Source organism: Aotus nancymaae, unplaced genomic scaffold, assembly GCF_030222135.1.
Source record: "Aotus nancymaae isolate 86718 unplaced genomic scaffold, 86718_ANA_hifiasm-v0.15.2.pri h1tg000049l, whole genome shotgun sequence".
NCBI classification, from domain to species: domain Eukaryota; kingdom Metazoa; phylum Chordata; class Mammalia; order Primates; family Aotidae; genus Aotus; species Aotus nancymaae.
Genome location: NW_026988463.1, coordinates 34812856 through 34835771, shown reverse-complemented (window position 1 = coordinate 34835771; position 22916 = coordinate 34812856). Strand labels below are relative to the sequence as shown.

Here is a 22916-nt window from a genome sequence, read left to right as displayed (position 1 = left end):
GGAAGGTGCTCAGCTGCCCAGCAAGAATGAGCCAGGGGGAGGTGAGGGGCTGCCTGTCCCTTTGGGGGCCAGGGTTGGCCAGGTAGGTAGGGGTCTCACGGAAGATAGATGCTGACAGTTTGGAGTAGGGGTGACATCCCTGCAGAGTGTGGCTCGGGGGGCTGCCGTGGCGAGGACAGGCTGCAGGGGAGTAGCATAAGTCATCAGGAAGCCAGGAGGAGGGCCTGCTGTGGCAGAGAAGGGAATGACAGAGGCCTGGACCAGGTAGGGACAGATGGGGAGAAGTGACAGCACAAGGTACACTTGGGACTCACATTGCCACAACTCTCTGATGGACTGTGTGGGAAACAGTGAGCACCTGTGGGCAGCTGCAACTCAGGTGTTGTTTCACAAATGAGCCTCTGCTGTAGTTGGGAGTGAAGGCTGTCACTTCAGTCCTTCAGCCATGGCAGAGAAAATGCACATCCCCTGATGCACCCAGCCTCAGGCACACACATGCAGATGACACTTGGACACAGCACTGGGTCCCACACGCTTCCCCACTGAGACACTCTATTGGCTCAGCCACACCCACACACTGGCTACACATGCACCATGTGTAGGTGTAGTAGGGCTGGGTGGACCCGACTCCACCTCTTTGCTGGGTAAGTGGGCAGGAAGGGCCATGAAGCTGAGTCCCAGCCAGGCAAGACGCCAAGGAGCACCGGGTCTAAGCTGCTGCACTGTCCTCTGCTCTTCCTGGACCCTTTCATGCTTTTCATGGCCATCACTTCTGGGATGCTACTAGTATTCAGCAGCTGAAGGCCAGGGGTGCTGCTCAACATCCTACTCTGACCAGGACAGTGCCCATCACACAGTATCTGGTCCAAATGTCAACAGCGCCAAGAGGGAGACACCCTACCCTACTGCAGTGCACACCAGGGCTAAGGAGTTCACTATGAGATGCCCATGGGGAAGCAGAAATGATGTGTGTAGCACCAGGCATGAAGGGATAATTTATACCAGTCACGTGTCTATAACATGACTGGCACGTCCATGCACTCCTGACCTAGGTAAACTGGCAACTCACACAAGTTACAGAATAATGGAACCAGGAAGTGGTCCCAGAAGTAGCTGCCTCCACAGACCAAAAGTGAAGGCCAAGGAGGCTTCAGAACGAGGAGTGACCCAACAGCTCCTGGAAGCAGGAGAACCCTACACCAGCTGGGGCCCTGCTAAGCTAACGAATAGCCACTCCCACCTCTGCAGGCAGGACCTCAACTGCCTGCCACAAGGAGACACTTAACAAGCCCCATGTGAGTGGCTGGGCTCCCAGAGCCCTCAAGCCATTCTTGCTAGCCCAATACACTCCATACCCAAACAGGCAGTAGCACCAGCTTCTGCCCTCCTCCCACAGGGCCAGGAAGCATCTCCAAAAGCTGCATTTGCTGCTGAAGAAACATGAAGTGAACATGTGAGAAGGATACATCCTCTCACCAATTAGCTGCTTTTCCTGATGCCTCTGACCCTCCTTCAGTCTCAAGGGCACTCTTCACCCATCAGTGGGAGAAAGCCCAGTGGCCTGGGGGCTGGCGAAGTGCCTGTTAATTGGAGGCCAGCTCAGAGATCCCAGGGGAGCTCCTAAGGAAGAAGCCCCTTTGCAATGACTAACTTTTAAACAGTTCTAAAAAAAACCCAATGACATGGTCAAGGTCCCAGCTGTCCCTCCAAGGTGGGGACCAGAAATTATCTCTCAGAACCAAGCCACTTGTAGTCAAGCACAAAGAAAAGAGCCTGCCCCAGAAGCCAGAGGCCAGCCCAGGAGCCCCAGAGCCCCCTGATAGGGCTGGCCCCGCCATGGGGTTCTGGGCTATGCAGTCGGGGTTGTCTTTTGTCTCTCAGCCACCACAGCTCCCAGAGAGAGGATCCAGCCTGTGCATGAAGATCTCCAGTGACAAGGAGCTCACTGTTTCACTGAGCTTCGTTACGTGGTAACAGTTTCAGAATCTCTGTCAGAGATGGCAGGGGGAGCAGAAGGTCAGCAGGGATCAGAGGCTGAGACCCAGGAACCCTACGTGGGCTCTGTGCCTGGGGGCTGCACTGGCCAAACACCTCACCATGCTTCTGGGAACCTCATCATAGCAGGGCTGCCTGATGGCAGCAGAGCAAGAAGGGGCAGAGGGCAGCATGAGTTTTAGCTGCTGTGCACCTCGGTCAGCACTTGGTGCTGTCGGTTTCATTATTTTAGCCTTTTGAGCACATGGGTAATACGCCATGTGGATTTAGTTTGTTTCCCCAATGGCCAATACTGAGCATTGTTTCAAGTGCCTGACTGCCATCCTATATCTTCTTTGGCAAAGTGTAATAATTTAAATATTTTTCTAAAGCCATTTTTTCAATAGAGTTGTTTTGTTTTCTTATTACTGAGTTTTTAGAGTTTTTATGTATTCTGAATACAAGACCTTTGATTTGTGTTTTGTAATTATTTGTTTTGACTCAGTCAGGAGCTTATCTTTTCATTTCCTTAACACCATCTTCCAAATAACAGTTTTCACTTTTGATGAACCCAAATTTGTCCATTATTTTAAGGATCATGCTAAAAATGCTGCCTAACGCATGGTCACAAAGATTTCTCCCCTGTGTTTTCTCCTAGAAACTTTATAGTTCAAGGTTTTACAGCTGCATTTATGACCATTTTTAGTAAATTTTACATACAGCAGGAGGCATACTGTAAGGTTATTTTTTGCCTTATGTATGTCCTGCTGTTCCAGTACCAGTCATTGAAAGACTATCCTTTCTCCACTGAACTGCCCTTAAACCTTTGTCAAAGATGGTGGCCTGTCAAAGATGGCTGATCTGAAGGTAGTGAGTTATCTCAACTGATTGTTCAGTCAGTAACAGATCAAACTCCTTGCTCTACTCTTTTCCCGTTCTCACTACTGCATTTGACTAGTCTTAGAAAGAGAGAGATCGATCACTTGATTATATGCAGTGTGGAACTGTTTCTGGACTATTCTGTTCCATTGATCTATATGTGTATTTATTTATCAATACCACACTGTTGTGATTATTATGGCTGTACAGTAACTTATAAATTAGGTAGCACAGATCCTCCAACTTTGTTCTTTGTAAAAACTACTTTGGTATTCTAATTATTTTGCCTTTCCACTTAACTTTTACCTTTTTATTATTTAAGAGGTGGGTCTTGCTATATTGGCCAGACTGGTCTTGAACTCCTGGCCTCAAGCAATTCTCCTGCCTCAGATTCCTAAAGTGCTACGATTACAGACATAAGCCACCGAACCCAGCCCACCTAATTTTTATTTTATTTTATTTTTATTTTTTGAGACAGAGTCTCACTCTGTCACCCAGGCTAGAGTACAGTGGCATCATCTTGGCTCACTGCAACCTCCACCTCCCAGGCTCAAGTGATTCTCCTGCCTCAGCCTCCCAAGTAGCTGGTATTGAGCCATCATGCCCAACTAATTTTTGTATTTTTAGTAGAGATGGGGCTTCACTACATTGGCCAGACTGGTCACAAACTCCTGACCTCAAGTGATCCACCCTCCCTGGCCTCCCGAAGTGCTGGGATTACAGGTGTCAGACACTGCACATGGCCCCACCTAACTTTTAGAATTAGCCTGTCAATACCTACAAAAATGTCTGCTAGAATTTTGGTTGGGATTATACTGAATCTACAATTTGGGAAGAATTAACCTCCTAATGATATTGAGCCACCTGATCATGAACATGGTATCTTTCCTTTTATTTAAGTCTTTGATTTTTTTTAAAGTGTTGTTAACAGTTTGCAGCAAACAAAATGTGCACATATTTTATATTATAATTGGGTATTTCATGTTTTTTGATGCTATTATAAATGGTATTTTTCTCAAAAATTTCAATTTTCAACTGTTACAGGTAGATTATATAAATGTAATGAATTTTTGTTATATCGACTTTGCATCTGGAGACCTTGCTTAAACATACTTATTAGTTCTAGTAACTTTCCTGTAGATTCCCCAGGATTTTCTATGCAATCATGTAATCTGCAGAGAGATGGTTTCACTTCTTTCCCTCTGGACTGGATGCTTTTTCATATCTTCTTGCCTTCTGGCACTGGCTTTGACCTTGAGCACAATGATGACAAGGTGGCAACAGCAGACACTCTTAGCTCATTGAAAGGGACATTCTGATGCTTAACTTATAACATCCTATTCCCAGAGTCTCCAGTTTTGGTGATAATGCCTCGGTTCTTGATGCAGTATGAGCACTTCCCAGGAGCCCATAGAAGCATGGCCACAGCGTGGACAAAGCAGGGCCCAGCTAAGCTGCTCTGGCTGTGCAGGAGAGAGGGCTGCAGCTGCTCTGGGCCCATCCAGATGCACTAAGGGCCTTGATCTGCTAAGAAGTCCTTGGGGATGGGCAGGCTCCTTAGGACATACATGCCCACAAACAGGTCATCCTTGTACACATCCGGGCATTCTCATAAAGCTTGGACCCACTGGCAAGGCAGCACTGGTAGACTCCTGAGAAATGAAAGCAGGAGTCCAGGTAGCATGGCTTGGGAACAAAGTTTGACTCTAGTAGCCAGTCACTAAGCTGGAGGTTTAAAGTTCTGTAGCTGGGCGCAGGGAACTTGGTAAGCACGCAACTGGTGTTTCTTATGGCCCTAAACAGGCATGCACCCTATATGAGGAGAAAACTGCCCTGTAGAATGGGATCCAAGCATCACCCTCTAGCTCTGGGTCCTCTGGTGAGCCTGGCTGCAAATGTAGCCTTTGTGCTCACCACAGTCAACTGTACATGTCTGATGGTACATGCCAGAGTACCGACTTTCACCCAGTCTCAGGCACGGCCTCTGGAGGACGGCTCTGTCCTCCCACCCAGCAGCCCTCCTGGTGTGGAGGGACACTGACAACATTCCACTCAGAGGCAGGTCTCCCTGTTGTGACCCAGCCTCTAGCTGCTGGACCCTCTTCCACAGGGCCCCTAGAGACAGATATGGCCATCACACCTTGCCCAAGCTGCTCTTCTACAGGGGCCACAAGTCCAGGGGCTTCCACAAGTCCCCATGATGTCATGCTTTTACTGTGGCACCCAAAAAAGAAAGAAACATGCTTTTGATTTACATTTCTCTTGAGATCTAAATTCACACAAAGCTGCAGCTGTACCGGTGTGCAGAATGACAACGCATGCCCCTGGAGTGTGAGGGGTGTTAATATCTCAGAGAGCAGCGGCCCACCTGCCCCTCTCTTTTTGCAAGTGGAAGGGAGAGGATTACCCCAAGATTCGATTCCGTGTAGTGTCTACCTTAAAGCCACAACTGGTGGTGGTGAGTTTGATCTCGAAACTGAGAATAATATTTCATCTTTTTCTTAAAGATTCTAAGGTAAAATGATTGACTATAAGCAATGACAACCATCACTACCCTCCGTATCATCATACTAGAGAACAGGAAGAGCTCCAATGTGGACATAAATTAGAAGTCTAGGCTGGTGCGGTGGCTCATACCTGTAATCCCAGCACTTTGGGAGGCTGAGGTGGGTGGATCACTTGAGGTCAAGAGTTCGAGACAAGCCTGAACAACATGGCGAAACCCTGTCTCTACTAAAAATAAAAAAACTAGTCTGGCATGGTGGCACACATCTGTAATCCCAGCTACTGGGGAGGCTGAGGCAGGAGAATGGCTTGAACCCAGGAGGCGGAGGTTGCAGTGAGCTGAATTCGTGTCACTGCAGTCTCCAGTCTGAGCAACAGAGCGAGACTCTATTTAAAAAACAAACAAACAAACAGACAAACAAACAAAAACGGAAGTCTGGCTTGGAGTCTTAAAAAGAGAAGACAGGTTTGAAGCTCTCAGTGGTGATTTGTGAACAAACAGCCACATTCAAGTTCAAGTTCATTTGTGGAAGCTGTCAATCCCGAATGGAAAGAAGCAGCTGGAGGAGTCGTGTCAGACACACCCACAAGAATAGTGACATCAAAGTCTCTTAGATATCTCTGTGAGCAAAAGCTGCCATTGCTGCTGCGCCATGCTCCATAAACTCTCCTGAGTCCTCACCACTGAGGTAGCAAAGGGACCCCCAGCCTCCCGCTCCAAATAGAGAGGGTGGCTTGGGACCTACTATCAAGAGTCTCACCTGGGTCCAGACACATGAACTTGCAGCACTCTTTGGGGTCCTTGCGGTACTGCTGACAGCCTTGGGGCCTCTCACAGAGAGCAGCCACGCACATCTCAGGCTCCCCTCCATGGCAGGTGCAGCTCAGGCATGGATCATCCCCCTTAGGGGTGAAGTAGAACCCTTCATCCACCACGTTGTCCTTGATGTCAACACATGTTTGACCTGCAATGAGCATCCATTGTGTACAGATGTATACGTTGCCAAAAACGGGAGCTTCCCCATGTGGGCCTGTGAATGCTACCTGTTACCTTAGAACGGGAATGAGGCAGCTTGAGGGGTCACGTGAGACGTTCCCACTAGAGTAGTGGCATCAAAGCCTCTGAGACAGCTCTGTGAGCAAACGCTGCCATCACTGCTGCACCATCTGACATAAGCTGACCTTCCCCATTTGGGCCTGGGGAACGAACAAGGTAACAAAAGAGTTGGCCAGACTGTGCTAAGAGTCTTCCTATTCCTGGAATACCATGGATCTGCCCCATGACACAGGGAGTGGCTGTCCAAAAGCAGTTACGACAACACACTGTTAGGACAAAGCACATCTGACCGGGGCAAATGGAGGCCAGAGAGCCAGGATGAAGCAGAATGTCAGACTCCAGTGTCCCTGCAGAAGTGTTTGCTTTGAAGTTGCCAAAGTAGACTACTCATGAGATTTCCTCAATTCTAAGATGCAGCTGTTATGAGAATTAACCATTTTAAAATCAGAATGTGTCTAAGGAAGCTGCCAGTTCTGCTTGGGAAGACAGTCCCCTGGACCTGAGGTACATTCTACACAGAGCTGACCTGGGATGAGAGTAAGAGGAATGGCCACAGCTAAAAACCTAGTCTTCAACTGGTAGACAGACATTGCAAAGACCTGGAGGAAGAGACAAGGGATGAAGGAGCCCACAAGAGACCCACGCTCAGTGAAAGGCAAAGATACATGAGAAGGTAGCTTGTTCCAGTCTCCAAATGGGGTGGGGATATCTAGAAAAAGATTCTTCTGGTATTTCACAACCACAGGTCTATGCCTCACTTAAGACTGGAGTCAGCTGGGCATGGTGGTTCACACCTGTAATCCCAGCACTTTGGGAGGCCGAGGTGGGCGCATCACCTGACATCTTGAGTTTGAGACCAGCCTGGCCAACATGGTGAAACCCCGTCTCTACTAAAAATAAAAAAGCTAGCCAAGTGTGATGGCATGAGTCTGTAATCCCAGCTACTCGGAGGCTGAGGCACGAGAATCTCTTGAACCCAGGAGGTAGAGGTTGCAGTGAGCTGAGATCACGTCACTGAACTCCAGCCTGGGAGACAGCGCGAGACTCTGTCTTAAAAAAAATAAACTTTCCCAGACAGACAACAACTGAAAGGTCACCCATGTGGTCAGGAACTCCCAGGGCAAGACACTCACATACAATTATTCCCTGGCTAAAACAGAGAAAAAAAAATGAAGAAAAAAATGAACAGAGCTCCTAGAGAAATATGGAACACCATTAAGCACACCAACATATGTGAAATAGGAGTAACAAATGGAGAGGAGAGAGAGCAAAAAGTAGAAAAAAATAGTCAAAGGACTGCTGCAAACTACTCAAATTCACAGAAAAACAATAATCTACACATCCAGGAAGCTCAACAAACTCCACCTAGGATAAATGCAAAGGAGCCACAAACTGACACATCAGAGTGAAAACGCTGAAAGTGAAAGACAAGGCAAAAATATGAAAAGCTACAAATGGGAAATGACTTATTACTTATAAGGGAAACCCAATAAGACAAACAACTGACTCGTCGGCAGAAACAACAGAGGCTGGGGCAGTGGGATAACTGCTCACAGAAAACCATCAATCAAGATTCATAACCAGCAGAGATACCTTTTGAAAAATGAAAGTAAAATAAACTTTCCCAGACAGACAACAACTGAAAGAAGTTGTTTGCAGACCCACCTTATAAGAAACACTAAAGGACATTTTCAGGCTACATACCTATCTCTGCATACCTAATAGAAGGGCTAAGATGAAAAATAGTGAAAACATTAAGCGCTGGGGACGATATGGAGAAATTAGATCAGTCCTACATTGTTAGTGGGACTATAAATTAGTATAGCCCCTCTGCTCAACAGTTTGCTTGTTTCTTTAAAAACTAAACATGCAACTATGATACAACCAAGCAACTGCAATCCTGGGCATCTATCACAGAAAATTGGAAACATGTTTGTGGCCGGGTGCGGTGGCTCATGCCTGTAATCCCAGCACTTTGGGAGGCTGAGGTGGGTGGATCATTTGAGGTTGGGAGTTCAAGACCAGCATGGCTAACATGGCAAAACCTGTCCCTATTAAAAAGACAAAAATTAGCTGGGCGTAGTGGCACATGTCTAATCCCAGCTACTCAGGAGGCTAAGACATGAGAATTGCTTGAACCCAGGAGACAGAAGCAGTGAGCCAAGACTGTGCCACTGCACTCCAGCCTGGGCAACAGAGTAAGACTGTCTCACAAAACGAAAAAAAGAAAATATGTTTGCACAAAAACCTGTATGTGGATGTTCACGGAAGCTTTCATTGTAATAGCCAAAAACTGGAATCACCCCAGATGTCCTTCAACGTTTGATGCCTATAGTTTGAGGCAGCTTGGGCAACATGGCAAAATTCTGTCTCTACGAAAAAAAATACAAAAATAAGCTGGGCACAGTGGCATGCGCCTGTGGTCCCAGCTACTCAGGAGGCTGAGGTGGGAGGTTCGCCTGAGCCCGGGAGGTTGAGGCTGCCATGAGCAGTGATCATATCACTGTACTTCAGGGTGACAGAGACTTTGTTGCGCCCCCACCCCCTCCAAAATGAACAAATTATTAATATAAGTAACAATTTGGATGACTCTCCAGGGAATTATGAGTGAAAAAAGACAACTCCAAAAGGTTGCAGACTATATGATTACACTTATAGAACATTTCTGCCTCATTATGACACCTGACAAAGGCCAGATCACAGATGACCAAAGACCTCTAAACTACCAGTTCTGTGGCAACCAGTCTAGGGCAGTCAGGGTCTGGTCAGTGGCCACCGGCTTCTCTATTTTGTGTCCATACTTCCAACTCAAAACCCACCAGGGATAGTCAATATGTTCCCCAAACCAATCACCTCCACTGCCCTGCTTCTAGTCAGCCTGCCTCTCATCAGAGCATACCCGGGAGCATTTAGGGCCCTGGTGAAAAGCCACTGTGCTGGACCCAACTCCAGCTGGAGGAGCATCAGAAGCACTTGTGAAGGCTCCACCCTGGATACTCAGGGCACTGGGCCTGCCTCAGGCTGAGGTACAATTAGAACACCAGCCCCTACTATCTGTAGGCTAACAAGCCTTGAGTCACACAGTGGACTACTGCTCGGTGGGCCGCAAGAGATAGACTCTAGAAATGTGGCCCAAAGAGATGACCTAAAATGGAGGGTAGAGCAGACATTAAGAAAAACCCTCTGGGCAAACCAGCCTCCACCCTGAACATCAATGCTACTGAATATGAAAGCCTGAGGTACACTGAGGGCAACTACAGTGCCAACGAACCCCAAGTCCAGCCCAGATTAATGCCCCTCACTGTAGTAAGCCCTCCCCACAAGAAGGGCTTAGTGGAGGGAAAGGCATAGCCACTGTAAGCACCCAAACTACTGAACTCAGTCTCTATTGTCCTACACAAGATGTCAGATTTCCAACGAAAAGTCTAGAAAAAAGCACCATGCTCCAGAGACAAAACAATCAACAAAACCAGACTCAAATATGACACAAATGAAGAAACTTTCCCACATGGAATTTAAAATCACTATGATTAATTTGTTAAAGGTTCCAATGGAAAAGGTGGACAATATACAAGATTAGATGGGAAATTCAGACGAGAGATGGAAACTTTAAGAATCATATGGAAATCCTAGAAATTAAAAAAAGACAAAATGAACGGAACAGACAAAGAAAGCCTTCAACGGGCTCATGTAGACTTGACATAGCCAAGGAAAGAATTAATAAACCTGAATTCAGGCCAACAGAAATTACTCAAACTGAAGAACTAAAAGAATCCAAGAGACACAATGACTAGATGCAATCCATGATTCTGGACCAGGAAAAAAATAGCTATAAAGGATATTATTGGAACAACTGACAAAACTGGAATAATAGATTATGGATTACTGTATGGTACTGCATCCATGTTAAGTGTCCGGATTTTCATCCATATAGTGTGAGTACAAAAGAGAGTGTCCTTGTTCTTAGGAAATACACACTGAAGTATGTAAGACTTAAGGTCCACAGTATCTTCAGTTTACTCTGAAATGATTCAGAAAAAATATGCAGAGAAATGAATGATAAAGCAAATATGGTAAAACTGAAATACTGTAACTGGTGAGTCTGTGTAAAGGGTACATGAAAGGAAGTTCCTTGTATCATTCTAGCTTTTCCATAACCTTGAAATCATTTTTTTTTTTTTTTTTTTTTGAGACGGAGTTTCGCTCTTGTTGCTCAGGCTGGAGTGCAATGGCGCGATCTCGGCTCATCGCAACCTCCGCCTCCTGGGTTCAGGCAATTCTCCTGCCTCAGCCTCCTGAGTAGCTGGGATTACACGCACGCGCCACCATGCCCAGCTAATTTTTTGTATTTTTAGTAGAGACAGGGTTTCACCATGTTGACCAGGATGGTCTCGATCTCTTGACCTCGTGATCCACCCGCCTCGGTCTCCCTAAGTGCTGGGATTACAGGCGTGAGCCACCGCGCCCGGCCTGAAATCATTTTTAAATCAACAAGTTACAGAAGTCTCCCTCCACAGCCCAGATGGTCCTATAAGGTGGGTTCTATCAAACACTCAAGGACAAGGTTATCTCCAGCTTGTACAAATGCATTTAGACAAAAGTAAAATAAAGTCTGCCAACTCATTTTATACAACTAATACAGTGTAGTACAGAAACGGGTCAATGTAGTCCCAGCTACTTGGGAGGCTGAGGCAGAAGGATCACTTGAGCCTAGAGTTCAAAACTGTACTGTGCTATGATCGTGGCTGTGATTAGCCACTGCATTCTAGCCTGGGCAACATATTAATGCCCCACCTTTAAAAAAAAAAAAAGAAGAAGAAGAGTCTAGAAGAGTATAGAAAAAAAAATGTAACAGGCCAACCTCACTTCTTAAAAGAGTTTCAAAAATTCTAAGTATCAGCAAACCAAATCCAGTAATATAATATACACACACACATATATATATATATAAAAACCATGAGGATGGTTTAACATCAGAAAATCTATTATAGAAAATAATGATTGAACAAATTGAAGAAGAAAAACCACATAAGCCCAATAAAATGCATTAAAAACATTTAATAAAAATCAATATACTTTTGTTACATAAATATTCCCAGCAACCTAGGAATAGACAGGTACTTCCTTGACTTTACAAAGGTACATTCTAAAATCTCATAGAAGGCATTCTATAGAATGTTGACACACTAAAATAGCATTCTCTTTTAAGCTGAGAAGACAAGAATGCTCACTAACACCATTTCTAATCAACACTGTCCTGGAGACTGTAGCAAGAAGAGCTGACTGGGCAACATAGTAAAACCACATCTTTAATAAATGTAAATAAATAAATGGCAAAGATTTGAAAGAAGAAACAAACCCATCTAAATAGAAAATCTACAAAAATCCACAAACTAAAAGAACCAATAAAGGAGATGAGAAAACTAAAATTCACATGAAAAGGGTAAAAAATAGGCAACATATTAGGCAAAAACAAGGCAGAAGAAGTCATAACACCAGCTGTCAAGGTTTATCATGAAGCCCTCTCCTTTGCCAGCCACCTGGGAGGAGCCACCGCCCTGTCTGCACATCTGCAATGGATGGTCTCAAGGAATGGCTGGGCCCGAGCAAGAGGAATAAGCAGACCCACAGCACTAAGTCTGAGAACTTGAAGGCTACAACTCCTTGTGCTATAACGAGCTGATTCACCCCCGCAGGACTGTGAGTGTAGAGCTGGCAGCTGATGGCAAAGGTGTGGTGGTGGTCATGGAGTGGAGATCTGGCCAGTGGAAGCCAGCCACCTCTGATGAGAGGACCACCGTCAACAAGAACACCTGCACCATGCTCAACAACATCAGACACATGATCCGCAAGAACAAAGCCCCCCCAACCTGTGTACAGCTGCCATCCCAGGGCCAGGGCCATCCTGCAAAGCCAGGAGCCTGTGATGGCGAAGAGGAAGAGGACCCATCCCGCCAAGAGCTCCTAAGACCCTGCCCCCCAAAAGCAATAAAGAGTCAACTGGCTTAAAAACAACAACAAAAACAAAAACACCACCACAGACTGGCAAGGTGAACAGAGAAGCAGAGAGAAGGATGGCAGAAGGACCCACAGTGTGTCGGGGGGAGGTGACCAATGAACTCAGATGCTCCAGAGACGCCACAGATTGCCAAGTCTTTGGGTCCTCATTCCCATTTAATTGCTTAACAACACTGCAACCGGGAGGACGGGGATGATCGTCTCTTCCCTGGGAAAGAGAACAGTGGGCTCTAAGATGCTGACCAGCTGCCCTGGTCACAGAGCTGCAAATGGGCCCTGAGAACAAGGTGTGAGTTGGTGAAGGGCATCCACCGCAACACAGCAAATCAGGTTCTGTCTCAGAAACCTTGAACTCAGGGTCCAACAAGGTGACACCAGGGCCCAGACATTCCTGAAGAAGGCTAACTCAAGGGGGCTTACTTCTTTTACACAGAAACGAAGACTTCTCGTAGCAGCTCTCGGCGTGCCAGCTGTGGAGGTCATGGTGCCGCAGGGTGGGGAAGTGGAAGCACTGGAGTTGGGCACAGAACACATTGTCGTTCTCAGACATGGCTGAGGCAAAGATGGGGTCTGGGGGCAGGAACACCTCGGAGGAGCCTGTGGGGGAGATAAAAGATAGGGTTGGACAACATCATGTCAGAGGACAAGTTGTACAGTCCTCAAGGGGACCATGATGTCAGACAGAATCATCAACCACAGGGTCTGGACCACCAAACACTGGTGGTCACTGTGGCCAGGTGTTCATTCAGGACTTCCCAACCTCCTGGGAGTCACCCCAGGTGCTGGGCCCAGCAGGCGCCACTCCTTGGAGCCTGCAAGCACACAGGCCACAAACCCTGGGTAGCAGTAAGTGCCAGCCTGAGCACCAGAAGAGGGTGCTGGATCAGGGTTAGTGGGTGGCATTTAAAGTTAGAGCAACAGCATGAATAACAAAGTAATGGATTATAGCACATTGGATTAAAATGCAAACAGCGGAATGGACAGGGGAAATAGGCAGGGAAGTTCTCCCTTAGAACACTTGGTCGTAAACAGAGGACTCAGAAAGCCCACCCAGCACCCATGAGGAAGGCGCTGTCAGGTGGCATTGGTGCAGGTCGGCACTGCCACCAGCTGGCTGCTGGGAACACTTGGGAAGCACTGGCTCCGGGGGACCTCTCTCAGCTCAAAGGAAACTGTCGCCCAGTCAGCTCCTGCCTGTCTAAGCCAGGCACAAGGCAGCTAGAAACCAGGTACCCTCGCCGTGGAGAGAGTGAGGGTTGGGGACTGCTAACCTCCAAACCTCTCTTCTGCAAGGTTCCAGGTGGGGGCCCACTTTCTCCCCTGCACAGCCCTTCTAGTCTGGCCACCACAATTTCTTGAGGCTCACCCAACCAGGATCACTGGAAACACAAAGCAACCTTTCCCAGAAAGTAAAATAATGAAGGCACACCTGGCACTCTCCCCCTTCTAAGATGGCAGTGCAGTTCACCCCTTTTACAAGCCTCCAGCATTCCCATCTGCATCTTTTGGAGCTCTGTTTACACCGGCACTAAACATGGGGCTCTGCCTCAAAAGAGCCAGCGAGTCTGGAGGCAGGCCCATGCCTGCGGACACATGGTGCCCTGCCAAGGGCAGGAGGACAGCTCTGAGGAAGCTTGGAGACCTGCAAGGCCTGTGCTGGGCCAGCAGGCAGCCACTACAACAGTTGCGCCCCCTTTCCAGGGACATCCAGGCCCAGCATCCCATCTGCCTCATCTGCATGCATCAGACCCACAGCAGGGCAGGGAAGAGGCCCACTATCTGGAGTCGCCACCCCACATCACCCGGAGGGCTCATCTCCACTGCTGCTAATAGTGGGTGTCAGCACCATCATGCTGTACACCACCCCACCTTTCCTCCAGGTCCCCAAGCCCCCACACACCCTCCTCATCTCCCACAGATGCGTTCTCACCTAAGCAGAGCCCCTCCCCTCTTAGACACTAACTTCTTCACTATTTGGCTTCTTGTCCCATAGGATGAAAACCAAACAGGTTCCTCCAAACCTTTAACAAACAAAAAATCTTGAGTGCAAAAGCTAGTTGCCAGCCCGGAGTTCCTGGGCACAACTACAGTACGTGATGGCAGAGCTCAGACCAAGGCCACAAATAACCTCTCAGGGCAGAGTCCTGGGACCCAGCATCTGCCCTCAAAAGCTACCTGGACTGAGGCACAGTCAAGTCAAGAGAGTGGCTCAGGCAACCAGCAAAACAGGGCTCGTGTGGGACTCTAGGCCAGGGCCCAGTGAGCCACACAGTGCTCCCTTCTGGAAGTGAGCTGCGATGGCACCTGTGCAGCATCCCTGCAGCACCCCTGCCCAAGGAAGCTGCTGGCAGCTGTGCATCCAGGTGTGATGGGGGCTGGTCAGGCAGAGAGAGCATGCCTACCCAAAGTGCAGCCTTGCAAAGGGGGCAGGTGTTCACCCTTGCAGTGTTCCTGGAAGTACTCACAGTGGCAGCCATGAATAAGGCAGCCTGTGGGGCTGGAGAAGAGGCTGGGGAGTGGTAGGTGATGAGGGTAGTGAGGAAAGGGGCTGCTGGCCTTGATGGAACTGTGACTGCTGTGAGAAATGACAGCTGTGAACGAGCGAGCAGCGGTGAAAAGGTACCCCTGCAGCTGTGTGGGGAGCGGTGGGGCTGGCACCAGGAGACCGAACAGAGGCCACTAGCACAATCAGGTGAGGGATGATTGAGTGTCAGGTCCAGGTTAGGGCTGCAAGACTTGTGCCAGGTGACGAGATCCTGGACGTATTCCAAAGGCATGAGAGGAGCTGGGAGGCCTCCCTATACTGCACTGGGGATGACTCCTGCAGATTTTTCTTCAGGGCCTCCCACTGCCTTCTGGACACCCCCTTACCTCAAACATCCCTCTCTTCCTGAAGATCCTTGTCCTGGAGAAAGGCCTTGTGAGCAGCTGCCCTGGCCACCAGAGTGACTGTGAGCAGTTCCTTCTGCAAAGCCTTCCTCCCAGGCCTCCTTCCAAGATGCTCTCCGTCACCTCCTGCCACCCCAGTAGATCCAGTCCGCACCTCGACAAGGCGGCAGCAAGTTTCCAGGTGCCCCTCCCATGCGTCCACACATAAGCTGTGGGTAAGGCTCTGATGGGAACCTTGGGCTGGGCCGTCACCAGCCACCAGAGGATGGCCTGCTCTCGAGTCTGACAGGCGAGGGCTTCTGAATGTCATCTGATTACCTTTCTACCACATCTCCTCTTACATTCATGAGCAAACACTGCCACCTCCATGTCTGGCCCTGCTCCCCGAGCCTGGAGAACCATCCCCAACCCCCCAGGTCCCCACTGCTCCTGGGGTGGGGAGACCTTCACTCACTTTTCTGAGCCCTCAAAGAACCTCCCATTCCTGTCTTGCCACCTTGGCAGCCACAGAATGAGCCTCGACTCAGGGCCCACCAAGGGCAGTCCAGATTCTCTCGAATGCCCCACCAGGGAGGCAGCCGCCCCACTCTGGGGCTATTTTCCCTCCAGGAACTGCAGCCTGATCCCAGCTGACCCCATCTGACCCCATCGTATCCCAATGGTCACTTCACCCAGAGGGCAAGTGGCTACAAGGCCAGCCTGACCCCTCCCTCATTGCTGACTGAGGCTTCTAGACGCTAGGTCCCACAGGTTGGCCCAGGACCACAGCCCTGACTGCTGGCCTCAGGGGGCAACACCCTACAATCCCTTGGGTACAGCACCAGGGAAAGAAGACAGAGGCCATGAAGGACTGGTCACAAGATTTTGGGGAGAGAAGAGGGTTTCTACTAAGTCACACACCTCCTGACCTCAGCCGACCTGCAATGTGCGTGCTAAGACACCACGGGGGAAAAATGAGGGCCAGGCACTGAGTGATCTCAAATGAGCAAGTGACACAACATGTGGACACATTAAACATATGGTGTTTCCACTTTTCTGTTTTAATGTAAATATCAAGTATGACTCACCAGACAGAAGTCACACTGCTGGTGCTGACAGCAAGGCCCTGGGAGCAGCACATGGGGCAGTGTAGATGATTCTCCCTAGACAAGGATCTGTATTTTTTCAACCTTTCTGCACGAATGTTACAAAAATGCTGGCCTCACGTCTCATGGAGTGGCAGCGGCAGCGGCAGTTCTGTCTCCAGGGCACACCATGACCTGGTGCTGTCAAACCTACAGGATCTTGGCACCCTGGACAGGGCTCACAGGCTGGTGTGGACCTGGGGGAGCGGCTGGAGAGCAAGCACTCCACCAAGGTGCACAGGAGCCCGGTAGAAATGACTTCCCAACTTCAAATGTGTATGCAGGGTGCCGACACATGGGTATAGTAAGTGTCTATGTACCCTAGTATCACTCACTCGCCACCGTGCCAATCCAGAACACATCACACAACACAGCAAAGGTAGACAACATGTAGATGAAATAAACATTTTTCAACATCTTAGTGTGAGGCCTTCCTACCATCATTAGCTAATATTCTCAGGTACAATATTTTCTTAGGGAAGGGTTCAGAATTAGTAACAAAAGACTTACATCCACTTCCCATGGTTTTTTGGGTATTTTTTGGGGGGCCAACCCCTTAGACCATGTCCCTCTGCTTTGCACCATGTCCCCAGGCAGGAGAAGGGCAGGGCTGGGCTGGACGTGCTCTTGTTAGCTTGTTTTATACACAGTACTGTCTTCACTCTGCAGCTCGCTTTTAGTATGGGAATTTTTTAATGATGCTGCCGTGGAAAGAGGAGTGTGCGCACCCGAGCCGCCTCGGCGCTGACCGCACCCTGCTGCTTGGCTCCTCTCTGCCCTACCACCCTGGGAGCCCCTCCCCTGCAGACACCAGGATGCTGGCTGCTAAAACCACACAACCACAGTCCTACTGCTGCACCTAAGAAAACAAATCCTCCAAAGGGCCACACTCAAATTTTTTCAATTGTTCTTTTGAAGTTTTTTATAAGCCTCCCAACTCAGGACTCCATCAAGGTTCATGTGCCACATTTGGTTTTATGTTTCTTTAATCTCTTTAGGCCCAGAACCACTCATGATGTTTAGCTGTGTTAAGAGCCAGTTATCCTGCAGCAGAAGAATTATTTTTAGTATTTGTTATGTGACCACTATTTAAATCCGCTAACAGGCCGGGCGCGGTGGCTCAAGCCTGTAATCCCAGCACTTTGGGAGGCCGAGGCGGGTGGATCACGAGGTCAAGAGATCGAGACCATCCTGGTCAACACGGTGAAACCCCGTCTCTACTAAAAATACAAAAAATTAGCTGGGCATGGTGGCGCGTGCCTGTAATCCCAGCTACTCAGGAGGCTGAGGCAGGAGAATTGCCTGAACCCAGGAGGCGGAGGTGCGGTGAGCCGAGATCGCGCCATTGCACTCCAGCCTGGGAAACGAGAGCGAAACTCCGTCTCAAAAAAAAAAAAATCCGCTAACAGAGTTCCCAAATCCATTTAACTGAGTACAAACAGACAGTGGCACATGGTCACTCCCTCAGAGCTCCCAGATGCTGTGGGGCCCCTTAAACGTTGAGTGGCACAAACAGGGAACTCTACACCAGCTGTGGCTGCCGCCACCAACGCACATGTTCAATCTTTTTCTAAATTGTAGGTTTGCTCTCCTGATGTTTCAATGGAGCCACTGAGCTGCACTTGGCCATTAAAGCCCACCCAGGACCCTTGCCATCCTCACATCAAGCATGGGGCCCCAAGTCCCCAACCCTGAATGTGCTGTCATCCCACTCAGAATCATGTCCTCTCTTCAACCACCAGTGTCAAGAGGACAAGCTACTAGGAGAATTATCCTCTACAAGGTAAACTTTGACTCTAGGGCCTGGAAACCCAGAAGCTATTGATTCACCACCAGTTCCCGTGGGCAATCTAAACAATGCACTCATATCCAAATGCGGGTGGGACTCTCAGGAGGGCACTGGAGGACACGAGAACAGGGTGGCACCTATCCTAAGCAGGAGCAGGACATCATGTGTGGCCCTAATCTGCTGCACCCTGCATCCCCCACCTCTGCTCCTGGCCTGTCCCAAGAGCCAGGCATGGCCCTGCCTCTATAGGGCCCTGTTCTCTTCAGGGAAGCTGGCCACCCAGGCCCTGACCCTTTTCAACCCTGTCCTTGGGCCCACCACTCCTCATTTGTCTTTCTCAGAGACACTTAAGTCATCAACAGCAGAACTGGGATATGTTTATGAAAAGAACCCAAATCCTAGCTCAACTCAGAGGCACAAAGCACAGCCCAACAGACAGGCCTGACAAAGGGCAGGGCAAGGGAGTGTGGCCCTGGCAGCAGCTGGAGAGGGCACTGCTGGGGTAAACCTGGGAGGAGCTCGCCAGTGCCAGGGCAATGGGACAGGAGGGACAGGCCAAGCCTGAGACCAGGGAAAGGAAACAGCAGCCATCATGTTTCCTTTATATTGCCTTGGCACTTCCAAGCAGCTCAGCATAAAATCTTTGAAACCACACACACATATGCAAGCGCCCATGCACACATCACCTTGGTATTTCCAAGAAATCTTTGAAAAACACACACACACACACACACACACACACACACACGCACACACACACACCCCTTGGTATTTCCAAGCAGCTCAGCATAAAATCTTTGAAACCACACACACAAACGTGCGCACACACACATATCGCCTTGGTATTTCCAAGAAATCTTTGAGAAACACACACACACACACACACACACACACACACACACACACACACGGGCACGTGCGCAACCTATTTTAAGTCTATCTGGCTGATAGTTTCCTTGAGGTCTGGATGCTACCTCTGACCTTCTTTGTCCTGGCAAGCTTGTCCTCCCCTCCGGGCTGCCAGGGGCACACTCTGCATGCTCATTTTTATACTCCAAGGTCCTTAACTTCAAAGGCAGGAGGGACAATATAGAAAGCTGGCCAAAGTAGCAACAATGAGTTCCAGAAACGGCCACAGCCCAATGTAGGGCCTGACTTGCAGGCTGCGCTAGCCCCATGACCACAGCCCCCACTGCAACTGGGGCTCACCCTCTCCATGTCCCCTGCACACACCCCTACCGGCCAAGCAGCACTGGGTGAGAGGGAGGGAGGGAGGCCCCAGAGGTATCCCCCGAATCAGGGTGACTCTGCCCAGCTTCAAACACTCCCACAGACCAGAAGGGCTCACCTTTGAATGCGACCTCCCAGCGACCTTCCAAGGAGTGGTTCCGGCCAGTGATGACATACTGATAGCCAACCCACAACCTGCAGGGCACAGAGACAGAGACCTCAGTGGCAGGATGGATGCAGCCATCAATGACTGTGTGTTTTTTAATAGCTATCCTGACCTCCAAAACACTGAGCTTCTAACATGAGTGATTTAACACTCATGTTAAAATGTACTAAAATTCAAAACAAGAAATTAACAGGGCAGGAAAAGTTTTATCTCAGGGAACTCCTGCCAAGACTGTATTTATGAGCTGAACCAGTAAAGCTTTCACAATTTAAGCAAGAACAATCTTATTCTTGGTAGACATGAAACCCCATAAATACAAGTCTGTGACTACTCTACAGGGGTGAGTCTCATGTCATGTGAATTACACCTCAATAAATTCGTAAGCCCCTGTGAACATCCACTAGCATGGAGGATGAAAACACTAGCACAGCTTCCTGCTCAGAGCCAGCCCACCTCAGCCTGCAGCCTGCTCCTGAGCATGCAAGGCCTAGCACTGAGGGGACCTTGCACTGGGACCTGGCTGAAGTACCTGTCTAGTCCATGCCATTTGGCCCAGCTTTCCAGCCCCAACCTGGAGATGCCCATCAGCAGGTCCCCCCGCATGGCAGGAGCCCTGGGATGGGATACTCTGCGCTTGGCCTGTGCTGCGCTACCACACAGCTTTCCTCAGAGACAGGGCTGCCCTGCCCTCTGGGCTATGCCTTCTTGCTTCTCCACCGGACTCACAGGCCTGTCCTTGTGGGGTCAGTATAACAACCTGTGAGCTAAGAGTTAGTTTTCTCCCTTTGTAGCTGTAGAAGGAGAAACAATTCAGTCTTGTGATTTGCCAGTCACACAAGGCATAACTGTGAGGTCAAAACCCAGCTTGGGTCTTGAAGCGAAGGCCCCCTTTGCTTTCTTGGGGGAATCCCCCACCTACTACACACCCCTCACACCAGGCCCATGAAGCCCCACACCAAGCCACTCTCCCCTCACAAGCCAGCACCGCCAGGCCCCCTGCCCTCCCTCAGCAACTGCAGTTGTACCCACGAAGGGGGACCAATGAAAATGGCTGACCCACAGTCCCACAACGTAGCAGCACAGTCCAGCCTGCCCCTGCCCCCAGGACCCTCTGCCCATCTTGACGCACACTCTAACCCCTGGATTTCCATGCACTTCCAGTGGGCGACACTAACCTTCCTAACATGTCAGCTGCCAGCTGTGCCCCAGGAGTTTACTGAGTGGTCAGAGGTCATGTGCTCAGTGGTCATCAGACTCTGACTCCAGGCCCCTCAGGTCCCCAATTCAGGACTTACTTGCGCTGGTCCTTCCAACCAAAGCTCCGCTCAGGCTGGTCCCATTCCTGGGCCAGGACAAAGCGCAGCTCCTGGTCTGTAGAGAAGGTGGCGAGAGAGCCATTCAGGCGCTGGCAGGTCTGTGCGGCGTCCCAGTAGTTCTCCCCACTCAGGTAGACCCTGTAGCAGCTGGCCGTGCCTTCGTAGTGGTGCCACCCTGTCGGGCACTTCCCTAGGAAACATGAAGGACAGAAGGGGAGTTGTCCCCCAAGTTAGGATCCAGCTCCAAAACGGAAATTTTATGTGCTCCATCAGGGACAGGCACGCTTTGTAAATCACCTCTAGAGAAGTGGGGAAACTGAGGCTGGACAGGAGATGCTCTGCTTCTGAAACCCTATTGTAGAAATGGGGTTTTTGTTTCTCAAAAACACAGATTCAACCAATGATACAGGTATATTTGGTGACTCCTCCCATTTCTATAAGATCTTTTAATTTATTCACTAGTCAAGAATGGCTGCCGAATTAAGTCTTATAAAATGAATTTCAGTTTCTGGGTTAACAACACAGCACAACTTCCTGTGCAGTTCACTTTGGGCCTTGCTTCCAATGCCCAGCTCTCCAGGTCTCCGCTGCCAGCTAGCCTGCTGCCTCCTGAGCTGACTCCCCACTCTCCTTTTCTACTTACATGAACATTTGCAGTGGAGGCTCCCCTAAAACGGCAGCTCAAGGGATCACAGCTGAAAGGGCAGTGACACCGTGTGAACCGCCCCTGCCTCCCACAGGCAAAAAAAAAGAAGGCGTGGGCAATGCCTGGCAAAGCTGAGGAGCCAGCCAATACCTGAGTATCACTGAGTTTGGCCAGCGTCTTCTCACCTCCTCCACCCGTCACTTCCTACTCCTACACCCACACACAGGAATGCCTGGTAATTTACAGCCCACCTTAGGTAACATCGGAGACCTGTTTTATAGACTCTTTAACCTTCAAATGTTGGGTACCTCATATTAGTACACTGGAGAAGAGTAACAATTTTTAGCAAAGCCAGTTGTAAAATTTAAAATGCTTTTTTTTTTTTGAGGTGCAGTCTCACTCTGTTGCCCAGGCTGGAGTGCAGTGGCTAAATATGCCATTTTTAAAGTGCATCTATGTCCTGTGGCACTAATAAAACTTCTAGAGACATATGCCCATGTATTTATTATGTAAACATGTGTGTGTATGACTTCTTCACAAAGGCATATAGATTACAGGAAAGGAGAGGCAGCCCTGGCCCCTGAGCATGATCACAGCACTGTCTGTGATGGTTACAAGCTGAATAGCACAATCTGCTCTCCATGAAGGGCACACCTGAGTGTGCAATGAAGCTCTTCAGGTGCAGACAAGCAATCAGACGGCTGGGTGCAGTGGCTCACGCCCGTAATTCCAGCACTTTGGGAGACCTAAGTGGGTAGATCGCTTGAGCTCAGGAGTTTGAGAAAGCCTGGGCAACATGGTAAAACCCCTTCTCTACCAAAATTACTGGCAGACTTTGGGTAATTTTGGGTGCATCACCATCCAGCCTCATTCATTTCCCCCACTGGTCTCTAAGGGCTGCTTTGGGAAACCCCTCATGCAACACAGTAGTGGTGGAGAGGCAGGGGCTGTGTCAGGGTTGTACTCCCTGGTGTCCCAGTTAGGGCAGGTCTGCAACTTACTGCTGAAGCGGACAGGCTGCGCCACGTTCACCGCGTGGAAGTGCGTAGGGTCACCTCCTCTGGCCCGCCCCTGTCTCGGATCCACAGCCTCCTTCCCATGGTAAGGACGTGCCTCCCCAGTCACTTCTGAAAGCAAAAGGAGATGTGTGCTGTGAGTCCTGCCTGTGCAGTCGCAGCCTCCCTGGCCAGCACAGTTCAGACTACTTGGGGCTACAAGGCTTGAGGGGCACCTGTAGTACAGAATCCGGCAATGCAGGCTTTCTTTAGGGCCCTATGACATGCTGCTGCTCACATCAAATGGGTCCCATGTGCTCTTATTAAA

General features: G+C 49.3%; 1 protein-coding gene across 2 annotated transcripts in view; it reads right to left on the bottom strand.

Annotated features, from left to right (window-relative positions):
* The window catches only part of DGCR2 (DiGeorge syndrome critical region gene 2), a 74150-nt gene that overhangs the window by 6000 nt on the left and 45234 nt on the right, over nt 1–22916 (bottom strand). Inside the window, exons 3-7 of one of the 2 annotated variants that reach the window (XM_021673921.2) lie at nt 22595–22720; nt 20927–21137; nt 19584–19660; nt 12854–13030; nt 6120–6323 (exon numbers count right to left, since the gene is read on the bottom strand). In XM_021673921.2, coding sequence (XP_021529596.2) covers nt 6120–6323; nt 12854–13030; nt 19584–19660; nt 20927–21137; nt 22595–22720 — 795 coding nt within the window. Of the gene's footprint in view, nt 1–6119; nt 6324–12853; nt 13031–19583; nt 19661–20926; nt 21147–22594; nt 22721–22916 lie in introns of both variants that reach the window. The other variant, XM_064362837.1, reaches the window with a different exon arrangement.